The sequence below is a fragment of the Protopterus annectens genome, chromosome 8.part0, assembly GCF_019279795.1.
Source record: "Protopterus annectens isolate FY-2018-M chromosome 8.part0, PAN1.0, whole genome shotgun sequence".
NCBI lineage: Eukaryota > Metazoa > Chordata > Ceratodontiformes > Protopteridae > Protopterus > Protopterus annectens.
Window position 1 is genome coordinate 1347031237 of NC_056741.1, and position 23650 is coordinate 1347054886.

At 43.6% G+C, this 23650-nt stretch overlaps 1 protein-coding gene across 5 annotated transcripts in view; it reads left to right on the forward strand.

Annotated features, from left to right (window-relative positions):
• The window catches only part of KMT2A (lysine methyltransferase 2A), a 3231120-nt gene that overhangs the window by 2208562 nt on the left and 998908 nt on the right, over nt 1-23650 (forward strand). For all 5 annotated transcript variants that reach the window (XM_044080894.1, XM_044080898.1, XM_044080897.1 and 2 more), the window contains exon 22: nt 1328-1486. In XM_044080894.1, coding sequence (XP_043936829.1) covers nt 1328-1486 — 159 coding nt within the window. The remainder of the gene's footprint in view (nt 1-1327; nt 1487-23650) is intronic.

The following is a 23650-nucleotide window of genomic DNA, read 5'->3' on the forward strand; positions in this document are numbered from 1 at the left end:
TTCTCAGAGGAGTACCTACCAAGGAAATTTTGGAGGCTGCAACTTGGAGTTCAGTGCACACCTCCACCAAGCATTACCACCTGCCTCTTTACTCTAAATCCAGGGCAGGATTTGCCACTGCAGTTCTGCAGGGCCTCATAGCCAATCCTAACTCTTTATAGACCAGCCACCCAACCTTGGCTTTGGGATTCTACCCAAGTGTAATGACTGCAGCAGTGTAACACGATGAACATAGTACAGTTTTGTACCTACCATAAGTGTAGATGTTCACGTGTTCACACTGCTGCAGTCCAGGTTACCCTCCCTCCATCCCCTCTGAACTAGCTGGACCTATCTATACCTTTCTATCCTATACAACCTTTGTGGTGTATTTGCTTGTAACTGAAGGTATTGTTTTTATTTTATATGTATATTTTTTATTAGCAATATGTATTGCCTACCTACTGGGGGCACCTGACATCTGGGGCAAGAAAAACTGAAGAAAATGGCGTCGGACGCAGCTTATATACCCCTGGCGCACTGACGTCAAGGAAGAAGCGACAGCAACCGACGCCGGACCAAGACTTTGGGACTCCGGCCGACTGCGGGGACCGCCTGACGGCAGGATAACCCAAGTGTAATGACTGCAGCAGTGTGAACACTCGAACATCTACATTTATGGTAGGTACAAAACTGTACTTTCCTTGTACTAAAGTTGTAAATTGAACTGTTTTTGTTTTGGTTTTTTTTGTTTTGTTTTGTTTTGCTGAATAACTGCAAAGTTCTTCCTAGTAGATCTTTTTCTTTTTTGGTCACTTTTCCTTTGTTTTCCAAATTTCTTGTTTAGTGGTATCCTTTTACTAAAATGTATGACTTTTATTGTATTTTAACATTTCTCAGCTTTCACAATGGGAGAGTTGTAATGAGCATACTGATAAGTCATCTGTTATCTTGGAAGTTGTGTGTCAGGTCATCATTTTTTTTCTTTTGATCTGCAGGAAATTTGCAAGTGCACTTGGTTATAAGTTGGGGTGGACTGGTGACCTTTGTGTCTAGGTACACTTTCCTGGTACAGTATGTGACATCATAACGTGCACTGGCATAGGTCTCACATGCACACCTTAAAGGTAGGGAACTTTGGGAGGAGAGAAATTAACTAGAAAGAAAGGAAGAATTACTGCATTTGTAGACTCCACACGGATCAGCTGATGTGGAAAGAACATACCTGTTATGCATTTTCTTGAGGCAGAACCGTGAGAAATGATGAGCTCCAACTTTGTGTTTGAACAAAGTAAATGTGTGTAAAACATAATCATTAGCATTTTTTGTTTGTTTTTTAACTATCTAGCGCTGTGAGCACTGCCAGAAAGCAGGTGCAACAGTCGGTTGTTGTTTGAGCACATGCTCTAGTAACTATCACTTCATGTGTGCTCGAGTAAGGAGCTGCATCTTTCTGGATGACAAAAAAGTCTACTGTCAGAGACATCGAGACCTAATCAAAGGCGAGGTGAGTTTTAACTTCTTCCTTCTGGATGTTGTATGTATTTGAGAGTTAATTGACTAGTGGGGTTGGTGGAAGTGTTTACAGGACAGTTAATTGCTTCAGTCATGTGTTTAGAATATATCATTATATAGTATAGATTTATAGTATTGTATTACTTAAAACTGTATTAAGATGTTTTTAAAGGTTTGTGTGGTTTTCAGTGAGTTTGCTTCATTTTTTGTGGTGTTCCCTAGTGTGAACTGCTGCATTTGCCTGGCTAGAAAATTTCTTCTTGCTGTAACTTAACTCTGAGGGTCTTTTTCTTTTTAAGTGTTGATTTCTTGATCTGATATCCAGTGCTTGGTACATCTTAAAATGTCATGTGCTTCCACACTGAAAAAGTGCACATGCCGTTTGACATTGCATGATTTCAGGCATCAGCCAAGGAGGGGACACTCATCCTTGGAGCCCTCCCATGTATTTTCTTCTGCTTGTACAGAATATCATCCTTGGAGCCCTCCCATTTATTTTCTTCTGCTTGTACAGAATATCATTTCCAATGTATGCCATAGGAAATGTCCCACTGTCAGTACCTGAAATCCTTAAGCCTTCTGAGTGTTCTGTGGCCAACGGGTCAGTAGTCCTGACCCACACTGGCAGTGTTTTTACTGTCTAGGAAAAGTACATTACCTTGAGCATCAGCCTAAGTGCTAATACTTAAGTCAAGCTATTTAAAGGAGACTTATTTGAGGCCTGCATCAGCATTAGGAAGATAACTGCTTTATAGGGGCCGGTCGTAGGATGTTATCTACAATTCTCGTCTGAATCTTAACCCACAGGAGAAGGTGAGGGTTCGGAGGCCAGACATAAGTTAATTTAAAGCTCCCTCCTAAAGCATCATGTTAAATCACATTTCTTCCATGAATGAGTGACTACTCTTGCAACTTTTGGTTGACTATTGAGACGTGAGAAGTATACCCTTTGCAGATGCTTTGGGAAAGTGCGCCCTGGGATGTTAGCACTATCAGTTTTGCTTTTAAATGCCCATATGGCTGATGTGGAATGATCCTTGGACTTTCTAGTTGAAGGCTTATTGGCATTGCAGATTAGGGAACTTGCTCTCTGTCCTTTCCTGTGATTGAACAAGGGTAGGTCCCTATGGTTGAAGAAGCATCCTCTGGTGTTACATTGCTTGTTAAGCCCACAGGTGTGATCTAGGCCTTGGATATGTGGATGTTTTTAACTTTTGATAGGATTTGTTCTTTGGGTGTCGTGTCAGTGCTCACTTTTAAGAGGGATCATGATGAAACTTGACTGCTTATGTATAAAGTGTGCCACAGTAAAAGCTCAAATGGAAAACTACTCATAACTTAAATGAGCTTGAGATACATATGTCTAAAAACATTGGTGGGGGGCAAGGCCCCCTACACTTCACACTCACGCCAACGTATTATACAAAAGTAATTTAGAAGTCTCACTTGCTTGGATAAAACACAGACTGCACATTAAAGTGCATTTTTCTTTTCAGTCTTTCTCTGAGCCATTTCAACACAGATGTACACAACCACATTTAGCACTATGCAGTGGATATTCCACACAGGCTAATACGTCTGTGCAGTTATGCTTTAAGCATCTGAAGGGAAACCATTTAGGAATACAGCTCAACACTAGAGCAGATTGAGTGCATGTTTTTCATGACTTGCTACTGCCTCCCTTTTGCACTGCCCTGTGTGCAAGAAATCCATTGCCGACACCAGTCACCTCATGGTAGTATCTCTGTCCCCCTCATTCTCTCACTGAAAAGGAGTCCTGTGGGTCCTGGAATGTTTTATCTGAGGCAGGCAAGGATAATGAAATATTGTCCCCAAATGGATATTTGTTTTGCTTAGATTCTTAGGCTTCCAAAATCTGTTGTGGATTGGTTCTTTTTTTTTTTTCATCTTTCTTTGCCCCGCAAATAGTGTCTTAAAAGTTGTAGTAAGTATTGCATAAAGTGCCGACTGCAGGAACAGGCAAAAAGTCTGTTTTTCAATTATCATAAACTTTTTAGAAAGGAGCTTAAAAATCACCTTCACCTCAAGTAGCTCCTTTAGTTCCCTACGCTTTCCCTTCTACCTACCCACATAATAATAAAAAAGAATGTTTTTGGTCATTTCACATAACTGTTTTTTATTTATATATATATATATATATATATATATATATATATCTATATATATCTATATATATATATATATCTATATATATCCTTCATGTCTGCAGTTTTACCCCTTGAATGGAAGTAATTTGTTGATGTTCTTCGTGTTTCACTGTTGCAGTCATTACATTTGGGTAATCTGCTGGCAGGTTGCCCTCAGTCGGCCTGATTAATAAAGTCTTGGGTCTTGCATCAGTTGCTGTACCTTCTTCCAGTTCTTCAGGGGTTATAAAACATGCCACCAACGCCATTACATCAGTCTTTCTTGCCACGCGGTTCCCGAAGCAGAAGCAGTTCGCACGTGCTGGTCGGCTGACTCCTGAAATTTTCGTTTTCGAGTTTCAGAACCGAAGTCTTCAACTAAAAGCTATGTACCCCATTAGGGAATCTTTTTCTTGCTCCTTACCGATGTCAGTAAAAGTTAATAATTGTATTACTTGTGGAAGCAAATACCTCATAAGGATTTTCATTTGTACTGTATTCCTTCCCTAGGCCCTGACCACAACGTGACTTGCTGTCGGTTTTGTGCTAAATTTAATCAATGCACTATTAAACGTTGGTATATTTTTGCTTCTAAATAATTTGGCTCGAGATTTAACTATCCAGAAATATCGTCGGTTAGCAATCAGACTACCGGAATACCTAAAAAGCGCAAAGAAAAAGACAGAGACAGACTGTCGAGGTCCAAAACTGACGACAAAGCTTCTCCTAAGCCAGTCGCCGGTACTCATTGAGGCGCTTTCGCAGCCCCTGATACCCATTACTTTTAATTTGCAGGCCTCTACTGAGACCCATTCAGAGTCTGGTATGCTGGGATATACTTTAAGTATTAAACCCGCAGATGTCTCTACCTTGGATGAGTCCGGAGCCACTAAGCAGGCATCGGCTTCTGAGGGTGTTTTCAGGCCTAAAGATTTGTATATTAAACCAACGCCATCTTCAAAATTAAGGCCAAAAACTACTTCTATGTCTAAAAAACCGATGCATGGGCCATGTGTACAGACCCCAACGCCTAAAAAACAAATGATCAAAATGGCTGAGGATTTAATTACCTTGATCAGGGATGCCCATCCCCCTCTTTCTAAGAGGCCTAGGCAAGGCACTGACTATGAGTCTAAAGATCAGGTTTCTGTTTCTTCTGATTCCTCTTCTGATCAGGAATTATCTATTCCCACTTATGAGGACTGTGATGCAGAAGATTCCATCCTTTCGGCTTTTCCTCCCGAGGATTTTTTTCTTTTGGAGAAACTTTGCATACCTTAAGGGAACACTTTCACTGGGAGAGTTAGGATTTTTCATAATCTAAAAAGAGACTTAGGGATTTCCTCCTTCTTCTTCCTCAGCATAGGCTTTTGGCAATGCCTCCTGTTCTAGACTTTTTTGATGGTGTTTTCTCAGAATCCAGTATGACTCCTGATTCCCTGCCTCCGGCTCCTAGTAAGCCAGACAGATATTACAGGGTTCCTGACTCGCACAAATTCCTCTTTAAAAACCCTTCTGCTGACCCTGAAACCATTTCTTTGGGTCCCAAGGGCGTTAAGGCTTCTACTGCTAAAAATCCTACCCCTTCTGATAGAGATTCCATGGCGCTGGATAGATGGGGTAAGAAGGTTTACTCGTCTGCAACCTTGGCAAACAGGGCTTTAAACTGTCAATTTCATATGCTTAAATATCAACAGCATGTCATGGGCTTACTTAAACAGAAAATGATGTTGATTTCTGACTGTGTGGAAAGTAGAGTTGCAGGATTTATTGCATTCAGATGAACAAGTTGGAAAACATACTTTGCAATGTGGTTTTGATTCCTTGGAGGCCTCTTGCAGGGCTGCTGTAACTGGATCTGTGATAAGAAGGCATGCTTGGCTCAAAGAGCAAAATCTGTCTGACCATGTTAAAACAAAATTGTTTAATGCTCCTTTACAGCAGGACAGGCTATTTGGTAATAAGGCAGAAGAAGTTTTGAAAAAGATGGAAGATAAAGCTAAATCTATGCAAACTGTAAAAGATTTCCTACAAGTGCATCCACCCAGTTTCAGTAGGCACTGGCCTACTAAGAACTGGTCCTTTCCAGTACCCACCAGAGCCGCTCAGGTCAAACCCAGACATTCCAAAGGCTCCAGGTTGCAGTCACAAGGAACTTATAGAACAAAGCAATGGGGTGCCTCCACCTCCAAATCTGGAAGTAACAAGGCACCTTCCTACGGTAAACAGTCTCAATGACTTTCCACTGCAATCACCAAGCTCTTATCTTTTGGCCACCCCTTTGGGGGGAAAACTGGCACTTCATGCACGAAACTGGCAACTGATTACCCAGGACAAGTGGGTTTTAAATATAGTATCCCAGGAATACAGATTTCATTTCCACACGTTGCCAATCCCAAACGGATTGCCAGATCTGCCTCCAAATCCAGAAACAAGTTATATCCCTCATGAATATGGGAGTTATTCAACCAGTACCAGAAAAGGAAAAGGTACAAGGTTTTTATTCAAGACTTTTCCTGGTACCCAGAAAAGACAAATCATGGCGTCCAATTCTGGACTTATCCATTCTAAATACATTTCTGGACATTCCAAAATTCAAGATACTGACTCTACAACAGTTACTACCTATGCTAGGCAAGGATGCCTGGTTGGTAACTCTGGACTTGAGGCTTACCTGCATATCCCAATCAGGGAATCTTGCAGAAGATACCTCCGCTTCAAAGCAGGCTATTTGCATTACCAGCTCTCTGCACTGCCCTTTGGCTTATCTACTGTTCCCAGGGTCTTCACAAAGTGCCTGGCACCAGTAATTGCGTTTTGCAGGCAAAGAAATATTCAAATTTATCCATACCTGGACAATTGTCTAATTCAAGCAGAAAACAAGGACACTGTTTTAAAACATCTGGTGTTTGTAAAAAGACTTCTAACTCTTCTAGGGTACATCATAAACGAAAAGAAATCACAACTGGTACCCTCTCAAATAATTACATTCCTGGGTGCAAGCTTGAATACAACTGCCCAGATGACTTGCCTGATGCCAGAAAAACAAAGTCAGTTGATGACTTACTTCAAACAGGTGGCCACAAAAACCCAGCTATCTGCAAGACAAATTCTGCAGGTCTTGGGGTTCATGGCTTCCTGCATTCTAATTATTCCATATGCAAGACTGCATATGAGGAAACTGTAATGGTACCTAAAAAGCTTATGGGAGTCAACATTGTCACAACCTGGAAACAATGATTCCTATCATTCCTTGCCTGCAGCAAGAGTTCCTATGGTGAGCAGAGGCCTGCCACTAAAACAAGGGACTGTCATTCATTCCATCCCTTACAGACGCATCAGATTATGCTGGGGGGGGGGGGCACATCTGGCAGGCAGATGGATTCAGGGCCAGTGGAGCTCAAATCAAATGCACCTACATATCGACCAGAAAGAGATGCTAGCTGTACAGAATCCTCTGACAGCCTTCAAGGACCATCTTCATCCAGGACAACTACTGATACAGACAGACAACACCAAAGTCCTGTGGTGCATAAACAAGCAGGGGGGTACCCATTCCTACCCCCTTTGCAGACTAGCCATGGCTTTGAGGAACACAGCCTTGACTTATCAAATACATCTACAAGCTCAATTCCTGCCAGGAAAGCAAAATACTCTGGCAGACAAACTAAGCAGAAATCTTATGGACCCACACGAATGGAAACTGGATCCACAAATCTTCAGCATGTTGACACGCAAATGGGGGAGCCCAGACATAGATCTTTTTGCCTCACCCCAAAACTATCAGTTGGACAAATTCTGCACAAGAATTCATCACAACAAAGCTTGGAAAGTGGATGCTGTATCCTTCAGCTGGAAAAACCTATCCATCTATGCCTTTTCCCCTCTGCCTCTGCTCTCCAAGGTCTTACTAAAAGTCGGACAGGAAAAAACAAAAATGATTCTGAGTGTTCCAGACTGGCCTCACCAACACTGGTACCCACTCCTATGCAATATGTTGCACCTTCCTCTGTGGTACCTGCCTCAGACTCCTTGCCTACCGTCTCAGCAGAACTATCAAATTATGCACACTCAGGTCCAAACTCTGAATCTTGCAGCATGGCTAAATAACTAATTTCACCAGGTACATCTCTCAGCAAACCTGTGATGGATGTCATTTTGGAGGCTAAAAGGCCTAGTACTAGAAAATCTTATGCTGACAAATGGAAAAGATTCTGTACCTGGAACCAAGCACAAGGAATAAGCATAGCAATGCCCAATATTCCTGAGATTCTGCAATATTTAACTGAGGTACTTCACAAGGGCCTATCTTTTTCTTCCATAAAAAATCCATGCCTCTGCCATTTCAGCTCATTACAACATAGAGCCTCCCCTCTTTTCTCATCCTCTGCTAAAGCAGTACCTCAGAGGGGCCAAAAATTTAAGACCTCCCAGGAGAGCACCAACTCCTGCATGGGACCACAATTTTGTGTTGGGAAAACTCACTCTACCTCCTTTTGAGCCAGCTGCTACTGCAGTACTAAAATTTCACTCTTGGAAGACAGCTTTTCTTTTAGCAGTCACTTCAGCTAGAAGGATTTCAGAACTACAGGCCCTTATGGCAGTGGAGTCTTTTATTATCTTTTACCCGGACAGGGTGGCTCTCAGGACCAATCCATCCTTTATGCCTAAAGTGGTATCTAGTGTGGCTCTTAATCAGACCATTCATCTGCCAACCTTCTTCCGAAATCCACAGAACAAGGGTGAGCGGATTCTGCATTCATTGGATGTACACAGACAACTAAGATTCTACTTAAACAGGACAAAATCCCTAAGAAAATCTGAGCAATTACTGGTGGCATTTACTGCAGGGGCAGAGGGAAAGGCTATTTCAAAGCAGACTATTTCAAAATGGATAAGCCATTGTATTCGTTTCTGCTACATGCACCATGGTAAACCTGTCCCCAAGGGGATCAGATCTCATTCCACCAGGGCTGCATCTACTTCTGCAGCCTTTCTCAGAGGGGTTCCTACCAGAGACATTCTAGAAGCTGTTACCTGGAGCTCAGTTCATACGTTCACCAAGCATTACCATTTACCTCTCTTCTCTAAATCCAGAGCAGGCTTTGCCACTGCTGTCCTGCAGGGTCTTATAGCTGCTCCTAATGCTGTATAATTCCATCCTCCGAACCATAGCTTTGGGATTCTTCCCAAATGTAGTGACTGCAACAGTGAAACATGAAGAACTTAGTACAGTTGTGTACACATCATAAATGTAGATGTTCGAGTGAATTCACTGTTGCAGTCCTGGTTACCCACCCTCCAGTCCCCTGTTTTTCTATTACTATACCTCTCATTTCTTTTACTGTGCTTAAAAGCCTTTTTGGTGTATTTGCTTTTGTTTGGAGGTATATGTTTTTGTGTTTTAAATATATATATATATATATCTAGAGATATATATTTATATATATATTTTTTGCTCCCCATTTGAGGGGCACCTGACATTTGGGGCAAGAAAAACCTGATGTAATGGCGTCGGTTGCATGTTTTATACCCCTGACGACCTGACGTCATGGCAGAAGGGACAGCAACCGATGCAGGACCCAAGACTTTGTTAATCAGGCCGACTGAGTGCAGCCTGCCAGCAGATTACCCAAATGTAATGACTGCAACAGTGAATACACTCAACATCTGCATTTATGGTAAGTGTACACAGCTGTACTTTTCCCTGTTCAGAAAGTTATCAGCCCACCTCTACCATAATACTGTATCTGATGTTGTCAATCTTTATTCATTCCTTACTGTTAGGACTTTGGTACCGTCCAACCAACAAGGCCGTTACCAAGCTTGCACCAGCCAAAAACTCTCAGCTAAGACCTACCCATAATGCCCCTCTCATAGTCTCTTCAGATCTCATTTGCTGCGTTCCTCATCAGATGTGCCAAACCTTCTCTCTCAAAGCTAAGTGTAAAGTTTTTGTGTAAATTCCTATCAATACCTTACCTTTTAGTCAGTTTTTTGCCAATTCTCATCTTTCGTTTATAGACTTCTCTACTTGTTCTATTCCTTAGTCTCTACCTTTGGTAGTTCCTTGTATACCATCGTTGGCACTGTCCCTCTCTCCAACTTTAGTTAGGCCCTCTTTCCTACCACTTGTGGTATTTCTAAGTACCATTGTTGGTACTCTTCTTTTCTTTAAAAAAAAAAACTTTAACTGTGCTGCTGCTGTTTTTTTTTTACTGTTTTACCTTGTCGCTGGACTAGTGTGGTGTTTGTCATTATGTCTGAAAAAGCCAAACTGGGTTTTAAGCAGTATGATAAATGTGAGTGTCAGATGCCCAACTCAGACGGTCACACTCTGTGAATTTATTGTCTAGGCGTTTACCATGTTAATGCTTCGTGTGATATCTCTTCCAGTTTCAGCAGTCACACTTTGGCTGAGCGTAAAAACAAGTTGATATTGAAGGGCATGATGAAAACTCCTTTTTCGGAGGCTCTGTCTGGGACGGAGGTCTCACCACTTCCTGAGACTAAAAAACGCAAAGAGAAACGGAGTCACTCAGTTCCTATATCTCTGTTTTGGGGCCAAGTTGACACCGAGCTTCTCCAGCGCCTTTGGCGCAGACTATCTCTGCACCAGGCTGTAAGCTTTCCCCCTTGGTGCCGCCTCTAATTTTGACTTCCGTTACTGTACCAGCTTCAGCACCATCCTCCTTGGTGCCATCCTTGGTTTTGACACCGGCTTTGACTACCGTACCTGCATCGGCAGCATCCCCGGCGCCGATAGCTTGTACGGCTCCACAAACTATGACCCCGTTAGTTCCAAAGGTTGAACACCCGCCCAGAACCAGATATTCTCCAACTTACGACCCTTTTACGGGGCATCGATTTAGCCCCTTCCTTGAAAGACCTGCCTCTCCTTCAGCAGCCTCCTACAGATCCATCAGGAGCTTTTCAGAACAAGATGTAGTGAGGGTTGTGGACCAGCTTCTGGCAGCTACAGGATTGCCCACCCCTGCTAGGTCTTCCGTCCCCTTTGGAATGGAAGCTTTCATGGCATACTTACTCACCAGTATATCCTCCTCCGGCCTCTTCCCAGGCCCCAGAGATTTTGGTACCGATGACCACCCATACTGGAGCATACTGTCTCTGCTCCAACTGCGGAGGTTCCCCTGTTGGCACTGATTACTCTTGGCGCAACGGCTCCATTGGAACCGGTGCACACTCAGAGCAGTGACTGGGCTGTCAGCACCGTGGTTCCTAGTTTGGCACCTATTTTTTCGCTGGCACCGTCTATGGCCACAGCTCCACCTACAGCTACCAGTCCTGTCTGAGCTCCTCACCTGGAGGCGGGCTCCTCAGGGTGGGGTGTGACTTCGGTTCTGAGGTTGTCCTTCTCAGTTCCGGGCTCTCATCCCTCCTTGGGTCGGCCTGCTTTCCAGGTGATGGGGAGGATCACAGTCAGCACCAATGGCATCGACACCAGCCCCCCCCCCCCCTCTAGCATGCAGCTGTCCCAACCTCCTACACTGGGATCCCGAGCACGGGAGCCGCAAGACTTTCCCTTGAAGGGAACCCTTTCTCCAGAGTCCTCCTCAGAAGATCCCACTGGGGAGCCACCCTGAAAGAAACAGTGCAAGAGGAAACACCGTGATTCCCCTGAGGAATCTATCACTGAGGACACCGATTGCGATGAGGGAGAAGGGTCCCCCATGGTCTCCCCTGGAAGACGTTTCATTTGGAGACATTCTCAAGATCCTCAAGCAAAGGGGAGACTGGAAGTCCTCTAACCCTTCTTTGGAGGAATCGGTGTTCTTGCAGGCCTTCCGTGCTCGGCCATCTACTTCCTGGGTGACCCCCACCTGTGGATGAGCTTGTCAAACTGATCGTGCAGTGTGGCTGGAAGGCCCCGGACAACATACATCCTGTCCTCCGGAGGCCAGAAAAAATTTTATCCACCCCCGAAGACCATCCTAGTTGGTCCAAGCAGTTGGTAGTTGATTCTATTGTCGTGGAGGCAGCCACCAAGAGGGAACTGGCAGAAGATAGTTCCACTGTTCATCCCCCAAACAGGGAGTCTCGGGCTATGGGGACAGACTGGGGAAGCGGACTTATGCTTCAGTGACCTTTGCCATTCGATCGCTGAACTATCTGGCACACTTCACTCGCCTCCAAAGAGATCTAATTTCAGAAATGTCTACCTCTTTGGCGGGGGTATTGCCCGATGAGGTGCGTGACACTGTTGCCTCACAACTGGCTACCCTGGAATCTATCTCGAACTCCTTGATGCGCTTGATATCTCTCAAAACCAAGGGGGCAGCTCGAGCAGCTGCATCAGGCATAGTCATGAGACGGCATGTTTGGATGTGTTTGTGCGATTTCACAGACCCCTTTAAATCTTCCTTCGTCAATGCGCCTGTTTATGAATCTTCCCTTTTTGGTCCCAAAGTAAGAGACACACTATCACAAAGTGAGAAAGACGGAAAGACCTTGTCTGCTGTGGGCATACCTTGTCTGCTGTGGGCATACAATAGAGTATGATGCACCACTTGGCATGTACTTGACTGAGCACTTACAGCAGTTGGAGTGACCTCAAAGGTTCCTCACAAAGAAAAAACAGGGTGTAAAACAACATGTCCTATGCAGACAGACTAAAAGCCCTATCCCTTTATTCTGCCTCCTACGGACTACTAAGGGGTGACCTATGACTGAACTACAAGGCACTCACAAATCCAGCCCTGATGGAGCTGCTACATATCCCCAAGTCAAACAACATGAGTCACCTGATCTAGGGATCCAGGCTTAAGTCAGTGACTTAAATAAAACATGCTGGAGAGACAGATATGTGTCTCAGACATTGCCCGTTCTTTGGAACAGGATTCCTATTGACATTAAGCAGAGCCCTTCTCTAGCAATCTTCAAATGCAGTTTGGATCAATGGATAGGACTCGCAAATTCACAGCTGAGCTAGGTGCCCATGTCCCTTATGGATGGGGTAGCTGTAAGATACTCAAGGCACAGGCACAAATCCATGCAATCCTCTTGCCCCTGGGGCCATATATTGGATACAATCAGATTATATTAGCTAAACTGGTAAGAGCTCTTAAGTCGTTAGCCAAGTAATCTCCTATGAACTTATGAGATCGCACTATTGCTTACATATACGCATTTTGCAGTTTTTGGGAGTTGCCACCAAAAGATTACAAACAGACTATAACAAGCAAACAACAAACAAATCCAGCTTATGAAAATGACACAGGGGAGCAATCCTACTTGCACATGTCTTTCAGTTCTTGAAATTGTCACCAGAATGATTACCTTGTGAATACTTTTGAAGAAACTGTAAAATATGATTGTGAAGCACTGTGCTGCTGATATACAAGTCTCCTGATGTGACTCCTTCACCTGTCAGAACTCAACTGAAGTGTCACTTAATGTTAGTACCCATGTATAACAGGACAGTGCAATAATGGATTTTTTACTGGTCTACTCAAACTTTCATACCAAAATTCCACAGTTAAATTTACAACCTGCATAACAATGAATTAAAAAGGGAGTGGAACTATTTTACATTAAATTACATCACAAAACATGCAAATCATATATAAACTACTAAATGTAACATTCAAGTTTGTAGGAGTGTAAAATGTATGACCACATGAATGAATGTTTTTGTTTGAATGCAATTTGGTTGAATTCAAGGTTTACATAGTGTAGGGAAGTAGGAGTGCACAGGAAAATTAATGTTTGACTGAAAAGGAGGTGGTTGTGAAAATTTGCAAGATTATGCTTTAGCAGTTGATGTGTACACATGATTATTCAATGGTCGGGATTAGACTAATGAGATATATTTAATGTTGCGCACGGTTTGTATCCTTTTGTCTTGCGAAGTGGTACTCTGTCAAGAAAAGGGCTTTTAGTAATGTAATGTGCAGGGCTGGGGTTGGGGCAGAAGCAGGGTTAAGGTCAGGTTTAGCAGTCATGTTTGAAGTTAAGTTACTCTCTAGAATTTTTTAGAGCTATTCCAAATGGAAGTCTTTTTCCCTGGACATCATGACCACTATTACCTTTAAACAATGACCAGAAAAATGAAAATTATTGAAATACTGACAATTAAGTAAAACACATTGTTTTATAGGAAATTCATTTGATTAAAGAAAATACTGATAAATGAAGTTGTTTTGGTTGCAATACCCTTTTTTAGTTTGCTTTCAGCAAAGTGATGTAATTCTCTAGAAACGTACATCCATGATGCCAAAAATTCTACACATTTAATAATGGCAAGCCCTCAATGAATACATATGCAAGAAAGAGGATTCTACGCACAAATAAGTTAAAGTCCAGTGGAGGAGGAGGATTTTCTGTTATGTGCAAAGATTTATATCGTACAGGAACAAGGACTAAATAGAGTAAATAAATTAAAATTTCTGTTACAGCAGCTAAAGATATCTGAGTAAAAGACTAAGCAAAAACATTCTTAATTATAGAAATGGACAGTAACATACCAACAGTGAAAATGTTTTTAGTCTCTAGTTTTATATACAGATCAGGCATATATTTATTAACAAATGGAAATTATATGGTCAATAATGAATAGCTGAAGGAGTTTAGTTGGGAGGGGAACAAAGCAAGAGTTCAATGAGAAAAGCTTAGCACAAGGTGGTTTAAGATTACCTGTAATTAAGATACTAAAGAGCTACCCAGTTAAGGCTCATATATGCAACACAAGCAGAAGGTTAAAGTGGAAATGGATGACGATGAAACGGTGGAAGAGGAGTTCAAAAAATAATGACAATAGGATTTTGAAGGAAAACAAACATTAATATATTTAAAAAGTAACACAAAGTAAAGCTTTCTAAGAACTAAGCAAACACAGAAATGAAGAAAGGAGATTTTGCCAATAAGGGATGATTGCAATCAAGGTTATACAAAATAGGCAAAACGGGTCTGGAATTTATTACAGAAAATTAAGAAATGTATCAATATATTGGGAGCAAATAACTACAGGAGGGAAAGGTAAACAAGTGGGATGAAGCCAAGCAAAAGTTTGGAGTGAAGGTTAGAGAATGCCTTACCTACCATAAAGGGATAACAGAGCATGGACAGACGGAGAGGGGAGTGCCAAGTGAAAGATGAGCTCAGGAAGATTTTTTAGTTAAGACTAGATTATAGGTTCATAGATTAGTACGAAGCTCACTGCCCTTGCGAGCCATTTTAAGCTTAGCCAATTATCCCTTGTGAGACTCAAACCCTGCACCTTGTGTTTGCAAGGCAAACACCTTAACCATTAAGCCACCCTCCCAACCAAAACAGAAGCCACTGTTAAAAAGGGATAATAGGAAGGACGTATAAAATAGTGCATGATAAAGAAGCATCAATCACAGGAGGTTATACAAAGTTGGGAGGAGAGAATGATTAGGCAATTTACTAAGGAACAATGGGGCAACATCTGCATGGCTACCAAGTATGCAATAAAGTCAGCAAGGTTTAAAATTTTTTGCTTGGAAGAGTTTGCATAGGTAGTTTTACACCCTACGTAGACTTCAAAGATTTTTTCTCCAGTAGATAGCAAATGTGAAAGGTGTGATGGAAGATATAAGTGGAACATTTTGGGGGGGAATTTACAAGTTGGCAGTTTTTAAAAATTCCATGCAGAGTAGTTTATCAGAAATGTCGGAGGAGCAAATGTTTGTAATTAAGATGATGATTTTTTTTTCTGAGCTGAGAGAGCAGATTTGAATTGCCTAGACACAGTAAGGCTTTACCAAGTTTAATGCTATTGGCTGCCAAACAAACAATTACTAAAAACAAGAATAATGGAAATCAAATTTTAAACCAACTGAAGTACCAACTATTGAAAAGGAGATAAAAATTGGAAGCGGGCTCTTTAGAAAAAAGGAGGAGCAAATTACATGAAATAAAAGGAATTTGTGGGAACAATACATGCAAAATAATATTCAGGTGAAGTGGAGTTTAAGGGAAGGTAAGAATGGGTTTTAAGGTAAGGCAGAGAACTGAGCAATTTATGTCATGTTAGAGTGAATAATGACAGCTAAAAATATGTATGTATGAAGTGGAGAAACCAAGCTGTGAGCTTGAGGCTGAGTAGATTGGGGTGAATCAGTCCTGGAGGGTGAGGTAGCAGACTTTGGGATTGATCCAGGATCCACATGCTGTGAATCAGATGAGGCCATAGGAAAGGGAACCAGACTTGACGGGGCCAATAAGGGGCAATGAGGATCACTTTGCTTCTCAACCTTTGAGCTTTCTGGAGGAATTTTGGGATGGGGAAACGGGGGAAAGGCATACAGCAGACTTGGGGGCCAATCGTGCGTCAGAGCATCCCTCGGTGACTCCCCCCTGAGGGGGGATCAAGGCAAAGTAGCTTTTGCATTTGCTGTTTAGAGGGGAAGCAAATAGGTCACAGCAAGGCCTGCCTCAACGGTGGAAGATCTGATCAGCTATTAAAGGACTGAGGGACCACTCGTGAGGCATCAGGATGTGCCTGCTCAGATTGTCCACAATAAGGTTAGAACTCCTGGGAATGTGCGTTGCTATAAGAAAGTGGTTGGAAGCTATCACTCAGTGCCAAATTCTCATGGCTTCCCGACACAGGGGGTAAGACCTGGTTCTGCCTTGTTTGTTTATATACCAGATGACTGACATGTCCGACTGAATTGCAATGGTCCCGGAAGGGAGGGATGTATGGAACACTTGCAGCGCAAAGAGAACTGCCCTCAATTTCAGGACATTTATGTTTATTGTATATTATTATACTCTATTATTGGCTAATGAGGGTTAAGTACAGCGGGACTATAATTTCCCACAGAGTTTTTACTATGTTTATGCAGGGGGGCAAGCACCAATATACCAACTCCAAGATTGGAAAAATCCTACCCCCACTGTAGTGCGACCTTGGAGTTGGTATATTTAATTTACGGGGGGGGGTGCAGGGGGGCTTGCCCCCCTGCATAAATGTAGCAAACAGTGTGTGAGATGTTATTTATAGTTGCTTTGTAGTTTTCAATGTTTTGAGATTCGATGTTATGAGATGTTAAGTTGTCTATCTCGCCTTCATTCTTGCTGGATGGGTTCGGAGCCGACCTCGGCTCCGACTCGGCCACTCTAAAAGCTCGAGAGTTGGTTCCACCGGCTCGAGGCTCCCCTTATATCCCACAATGCTAGGCAAGAGTTACCTCAGATCTCGTTTGCCGCTACAGCATCGAGGTGTTGGTTTTTCTACCGGCTTGTTGGTAAGTGTAATTTTGGTAAATTTAGATCACTTAAACCCCTATATTTTTGAATTTAAGTATATTTCCCTTAGAGTAGTGGGTTTTCTGCCCTTTTCCGAAAATCCCATTTTTTTTCTAAAGAACTTTTAAAGTTCTCTCTCGGCCTTCTGGCCTTTCTCCATCCCTAGTTGTGTGTGTGTCTTACTCTTGGTAAACTTTAGTTAATTGTTTATTTTTGAGTTTTAAAAGTAGTTTAGTGTAATCAGTGTGTTTGTTGAGTGTGTGTGATTACACTTTTGTTTAGGATGTCTAAAGACACAAAGGTCTCAGGCTTCAAGAAGTGTGATGCGTGCTGTCAGAAAATGTCTCTGACAGACGGTCACACTTCTTGTGTCTATTGCCTGGGGCCTTTGCACCTGCAGGACTCCTGTGCTGTATGCCACGGCTTCAGCCCCAGGGTCCTGCAGGAAAGGAAAAATAAGTTGATCCTGAGGGGTCTTCTTAAGCCGGAGGATTCCCTTTCTGTCTCTGGGAAGCCCTATAAGGCTTCTAGGTCCTTGGCTCCAGCATCTGAGCCGAGACCTAAGGTTTCTAAACCTCCGCCTACATCGGCTCCGGCTGGAGCCGATGAGTCTCAGTCCACAGTTTCTGTGGTTCCCTCGGCTCCGGCTGGAGCCGAGGTTATTGAGGTTCCCGTGTCGGCTCCGTCAAGATCTTCGGAACCGACATCGAGGAAGAGGTCCAGGTCACCGTCCCATGGCTCCGTTCATTCGGCTCCAGGATCTCCCTTGCTGTCTGAACGGAGCCATAAATCTCATTCCTCTAGGTCATCGAGGCTATCGGATCATGACCTTCAGAGGGTAGTGAGTCGACTTCTCAAGTCCGAGGCACTAGCCCAGATGCTTCAGAGCCCGACTCATCAGTCGATGCCTGCCCTTGTCCATCAATATATTCCTCCTCCGACTCCGTTGAGCTCGGAGCCGGGTCGGAACCGAGACTGTGGTAGCGCCGAGCCGATACAATTGTCTTCGGCTCCATCGCCGGCTCCGATTTCTTCCTTGGAAGAATCTCGGCGCCGACTTCCATCGCCGGCTCGAGGGTGAGTGGCATCGGACCCTTGTCCGACCCCGCTCTTCCTCTCGGAGCTTCGGCGCTGGTGAGTTCAGCTCCGACATCGGCCTCGGAGCCATCACTGTCTGTGCCGAGGGGGGTTCTCAGCTTCTCGGAGCGGGGACCTCTGGCTTTGCCTGACAGGGGTGCTTTCGAGGTCATGCGGAGTGTGTTAGAGCCTGGCTCTACTCCACAGTCGGCGCTGTCCGCCCCTCCCTCTACAGTGCCTCAGGTCAAGTCGACTCACTCCCTCATCCCGGACCGCAGAGAGCCAGCTCCACAGGAACCCCCTGTGGGGATCTCATCCTCTTCCGAGGCCTCTCCTGATTTGGCAGAAGAGCCCCCTCGGAAGAGGAAGTGTAAGAGGAAACACATTGACTCACCTGAGTCAATCACATCTGATACAGATTTAGATGATTCCGAGGGTTCCCCCCGTTCCCCTTCTGAAGATGTCTCTTTTGCAGACATTCTAGAGATCCTGAAGCAGAGGGGAAATTGGCCAGCCCTTAACCCTTCGGAGGATGAATCCGTATATCTTGAGGCGTTTGGCTCTCGCCCTTCTATCTCCTGGGTGTCCCCCTTGACCCCCTCATGCAGGTGGTTGCTAAAAGGCATGGACGGCTCCTGATTCAGTAGATCCCACTCCCAGGAGACCCTCCAAATTCATAACGCACCAGCAGACAAGCAGTTCTTGACAAAAGGAGTTTCTGTGGATGCTATGGTGGTAGCTGCTGCCACCAAAAAGGAACTAGCTGATCCTTCAGTACCTGTCCATCCACCTAACAAGGAATCTAGGTCCATGGACAGGTACGGGAAGCGGATGTTTTCGTCAGCGACATTTACTATGCGTTCGCTGAACTACCTGTGCCATTTCACTCGTCTTCAAAGAGACTTGATTAAAGAAGCGAGTGACATGTTGAAGGATCCTACAGCTGTGGGTTTTCAAGATAAAATGAACACTCAGCTGGCTACCCTTAACTCCATAGCCAACTCCTCCATGCGCACCTCCTTTCTTATGCGGCTGATGGAGCGAGTAGGGCCACAGGGACAGGTGTGGCCTTACGTAGGCATGCCTGGATGCGGCTATGCAATTTTGCGGACCCCTTCAAGACGTCTTTCACTAACTCCCCGTTTGATGGATCATCTCTTTGGTCCTCAAGTGAAAGAAACCTTGACTAGGTGCGAGACTGATGGCAAGACTCTTTCTGCCGTCGGAGTCCGTTTTTCTACTCCTTCTAGGCCTTACCCCAAAGGCCAGAAAAGTGGGAAAATGTGGTTCTGTAAACAAAATCAAGGGACTTCGCCTGACGCACAAAGTCGTTCCCGCCAGAGGCAGAGGGGAATAACAATGGTAGACGCCGCCTCGAGGCAGGGGGGCTCCGCAGAACCAGGGCAATCGAGAAGCTTTCTCTGATAAGCCCTTTCAGCATCCCTGAGGTGTTGCCCGGCTGCCCACCTTCGGAGGCAGTCGGGGGAAGGTTGTCACTGTACCCAAAAGCCTGGCTATCCCTGACTCAAGACAAGTGGGTACAGTCTATCATTTCCGAAGGCTATTCTATCCCCTTTCTTCGCATTCCGAATCAATCAAAAAAATCCCTTCCAGATGTTCCACCCACGCAAAGGGATCTAGCGGTTTTGGAAATTTCAAAACTGCTTGCAAAAAGAGCAATTCAGCCAGTTCCAGCAGACCAGCAAGGATCCGGAATCTACTCAAGGTTCTTTTTAGTTCCAAAGAAAACAGGGGACTGGAGACCAATTTTGGATCTCAGTATCTTGAACAGATCAGTCAAGAAAACAAGATTTCGGATGGTCACGCTGCAGTCCATCCTTCCCCTATTGGGAAAAGGAAACTGGATGTGCTCTATAGACCTTCAGGATGCGTACTATCACATAAACATGATTCCTCCGCTTCAGGCTGGGAACCAGTCATTTTCAATTCAGGGCCCTGCCCTTTGGTCTCACCACTGCCCCCCGGGTGTTTACCAAATGCATGGCAGTGGTAGCTTCTCACCTGAGACGACAAGGATTCCAGGTGTTTCCATATTTGGACGACTGGCTCCTCACAGCCCCCACCAAGCATCTCCTTCTGATGGCCAGGGATTACACCTTTCGCATTTGTCAAGAGTTAGGCATTTCAATAAATTGCGAAAAGTCTGTTTTGTCACCTTGTCGTACTATTACCTTCATAGGCGCAAATCTAGACACAGTAAACATGTCTGCGAGGCTAACAGATCAGAGAATAACAGACATACACAGACTGGTCTCACTCCTTTTCAACAACAACAGAATCAAAGCCAGATTAGTTTTGAAAGTGTTGGGAATTATGGCGGCTGCCATACCTCTGCTTCCATTAGCCAGATTCCACATGAGAATCCTTCAATGGATGCTCTTTACACAATGGTCATACCAGCAACTTCCAATGTCCCATACCATTATGATCACGCAGACGTGCAGAAATCATCTCATGTGGTGGATGTCTTCCCCTCAGCTTTGGTTGGGAAGACCATTTGTTCCCCCCCCCTCCGGTTGCTACTTTGACAACGGATGCCTCCCTGATCGGGTGGGGGGGGCATTATCAGGGCAGGACGGTCCAGGGCACATGGCAACCAGACGAATGCCACTTGCACATAAATGTTCTGGAGATGAGAGCAGTGCTTTTAGCGTTGCAAGCCCTTCAAGACTCTCTCCCCTTGGGAACGATTGCAATCCAGACAGACAATATGTCTGTAGTGTGGTACATCAACAAACAAGGCGGAACCAGGTCCTACCCCCTGTGTCGAGAAGCTCTCAGATTGTGGCAATGGGCGATTTCTTCTCAGCGTTTTCTGATAGCAACACACATCCCCGGGAAGTCCAATCAAATAGCGGACAAATTGAGCAGAGCTATCCTCATGCCTCACGAGTGGTCTCTGAAAGACTCTGTTGTGAGAGAGATTTTTCTCAAGTGGGGTCAGCCTTGCTGCGATCTTTTTGCTACTCCCCAAAACAGCAAGTGCAGACATTATTTCACTCTATTCCCTTTACCAGGCCAACCCAGCAGAGACGCTCTAGTCCAAGTTTGGCCCCGGGACTTCTGTATGCATTTCCTCCTTCCCACTAATCTCTCAGGTGATACAGAAAGCTATCGCTCAGAAGGCCTCGTTGATCCTCATTGCTCCTTACTGGCCTCGACAGGTGTGGTTCCCCTTTCTACATCAATTTCTACTAGAGCGACCTTGGCATCTGGACCTAGTTCCAGACCTTTTGATCCATCAATCGGGTCAGTTACATCGCTCCCTCCCCTCTCTGAACCTCACTGCTTAGTTCCTCCAGTTCCAACATTAGCCAGGCTTCCTCAATTATCTCGCTCTGTTCGAGATATTTTGATAGCTTCCCATAAATCTTCCACTAGGAAGATTTATTTGAGTAAGTGGAAACGTTTCACATATTGGGCTCAAGGAAGGGACATAGATCCTTTCACTGCTTCCATCCAAATAGTCCTTGAATTTCTAGCTGAACTCTTCCATGCAGGTTCATCCCCTTCTACTCTTAAAGTTCAATTGGCAGCTATCTCTAACTTTCATGTAGGTATTTCGGAGTCTGCCTTAATGTCCCACAAGCTTTGCAAAGCCTTTTTGAAAGGAGTTTTTCTTCTCAGACCTCCTATAAGAAATCCTCCTTCTCCTTGGGACCTAAATTTAGTTCTTACTTCTTTGATTCTACCCCCTTTCGAACCTGCAGCCTCCTGTTCTTTAAAATTGCTATCATGGAAGACTCTCTTTCTGGTAGCTATTACTTCAGCTAAAGAGTCTCAGAACTTCATGCACTCAGCTGTCGACCTCCTTACCTATTGTTCCATAAGGACAGGGTATCCTTACGAACCAACCCGTCCTTCTTGCCTAAGGTAGTCTCGACGTCAAATCTAAATCAAAGCATTGACCTCCCTGTCTGTTTTCCAGAATATTCCAATAGGTCTGAACAAAAATTACACTGGCTAGATGTTCATCGTCAGTTGAGATACTATTTGGATAGAACAAAACAATTCAGAAAATCTGACCAACTGTTTATCTCCTATGCAGAAAGCAGAAAAGGACTTTCAGTTTCAAAGGTATCATTATCTAGATGGCTTACATCTCTGATTACCCTTGTTTATGAGATTAGACACCAAAAGCTGCCTAATAAACCTAAGGCCCATTCTACCAGAGCTTTGGCTACTTCTTTAGCCTTCCAAGACAGACTGCCTATTGACACCATTTGTGCAGCGGCTACTTGGGCTACTCCTCACACTTTCATTTCTCATTATAAGTTGGATTTAGCTTCTAGGCATAGAGCTAACTTTGGTTCCACTGTTCTCAGGAGTCTGTTCCGTTAGGCCACCCGGGACAAGGTGCTAGGGACGCGGTCCCATCCAGCAAGAATGAAGAGATAGACAACTTAACATATAGAAGTTATGTTCTTACCATAACGTTCCATGTTAGTTGTCTTCTTCTCTTTTCTTCGCCCCACCCTCCTTCACCCAGGCCTGGACAGAACTAGAGGAGTTGTGATTGTGACCTCTCTTTCTACCACCTCTTTTCTTAGGCATATGCTGTTTGCATATTTCCTGAATCAGGATGTAGGTCACCTTTCTTTCTCCCTATTGTTAGAGGTGGACTCTTTTAGAGTTGTTCTATTACTATTATAAGCTGGGGTTAGCTTACAAACGAGATCTGAGGTAACTCTCGCCTAGCATTGTGGGATATAAGGGGAGCCTCGAGCCGGTGGAACCAACTCTCGAGCTTTTAGAGTGGCAGTCGGGCCGAGGTCGGCTCCGAACCCATCCAGCAAGAAGAAGGCGAGAAGAAGACAACTAACATGGAACGTTATGGTAAGAACATAACTTCTATTTTTAGATGTTTTGAAGTTTAGATGTTATGGTCTTGATGTTTTGAGTTTAGGTGTTATGAAGAGTAGATGTTTTGATAGGTAACCATATATATAATGTGTGTGTATATATATCAATGCACACGTGTGTGTGTGTGTATATATATATATATATATATATATATATATATATATATATATGTGTGTGTGTGTGTGTGTGTATATATATATATATATATATATATATCAATACACTGGTGTGTAAACATGTCTTCCTTGCTTCTCTAAGATATTTTCTGTGTGTGTGCAGTATTCCCAGATGAATATGAAATAAGATTAGGCATATGTCTGCATATGTTAATGTTTAAAAAACAGTAGCCTTTGAGTCTCTTTAAGACCGTTAAGAAAATATATTTATTTGAAATTCATATTACTGTCAGGTACATACTAGGAAAGTGTGTGTAAATGATAGAAAAATCAGTGAATAAAAGAAATTAGGACAAGGAAGTGAGAAAAATATGTGTGCGTTTGTGTGTACAAACAGCCCCTGGGTTAAGGACGAGATCTGCTTTTTTAGTCTGTCCTTAAGTCAAATTTGTATCTAAGTCGAAACACATATATATGGTTCTTATTAAATGTCACTTTGTCAAATGTTTACCTCAGTCTAGTATTTATTTTACTTTTCTTGGAATATAAAACACCAAGAAACAGTTCTAGACATAATACTGTATACTGTAGCTATGCTTCCTATGAGCTATGATTCCGTACTTCCTGTCAACAAAGCTGGTTTAAGGCATCTTGTTATTAAATGCAGTGTTTGAGAACTTTTATACACACACCATACTT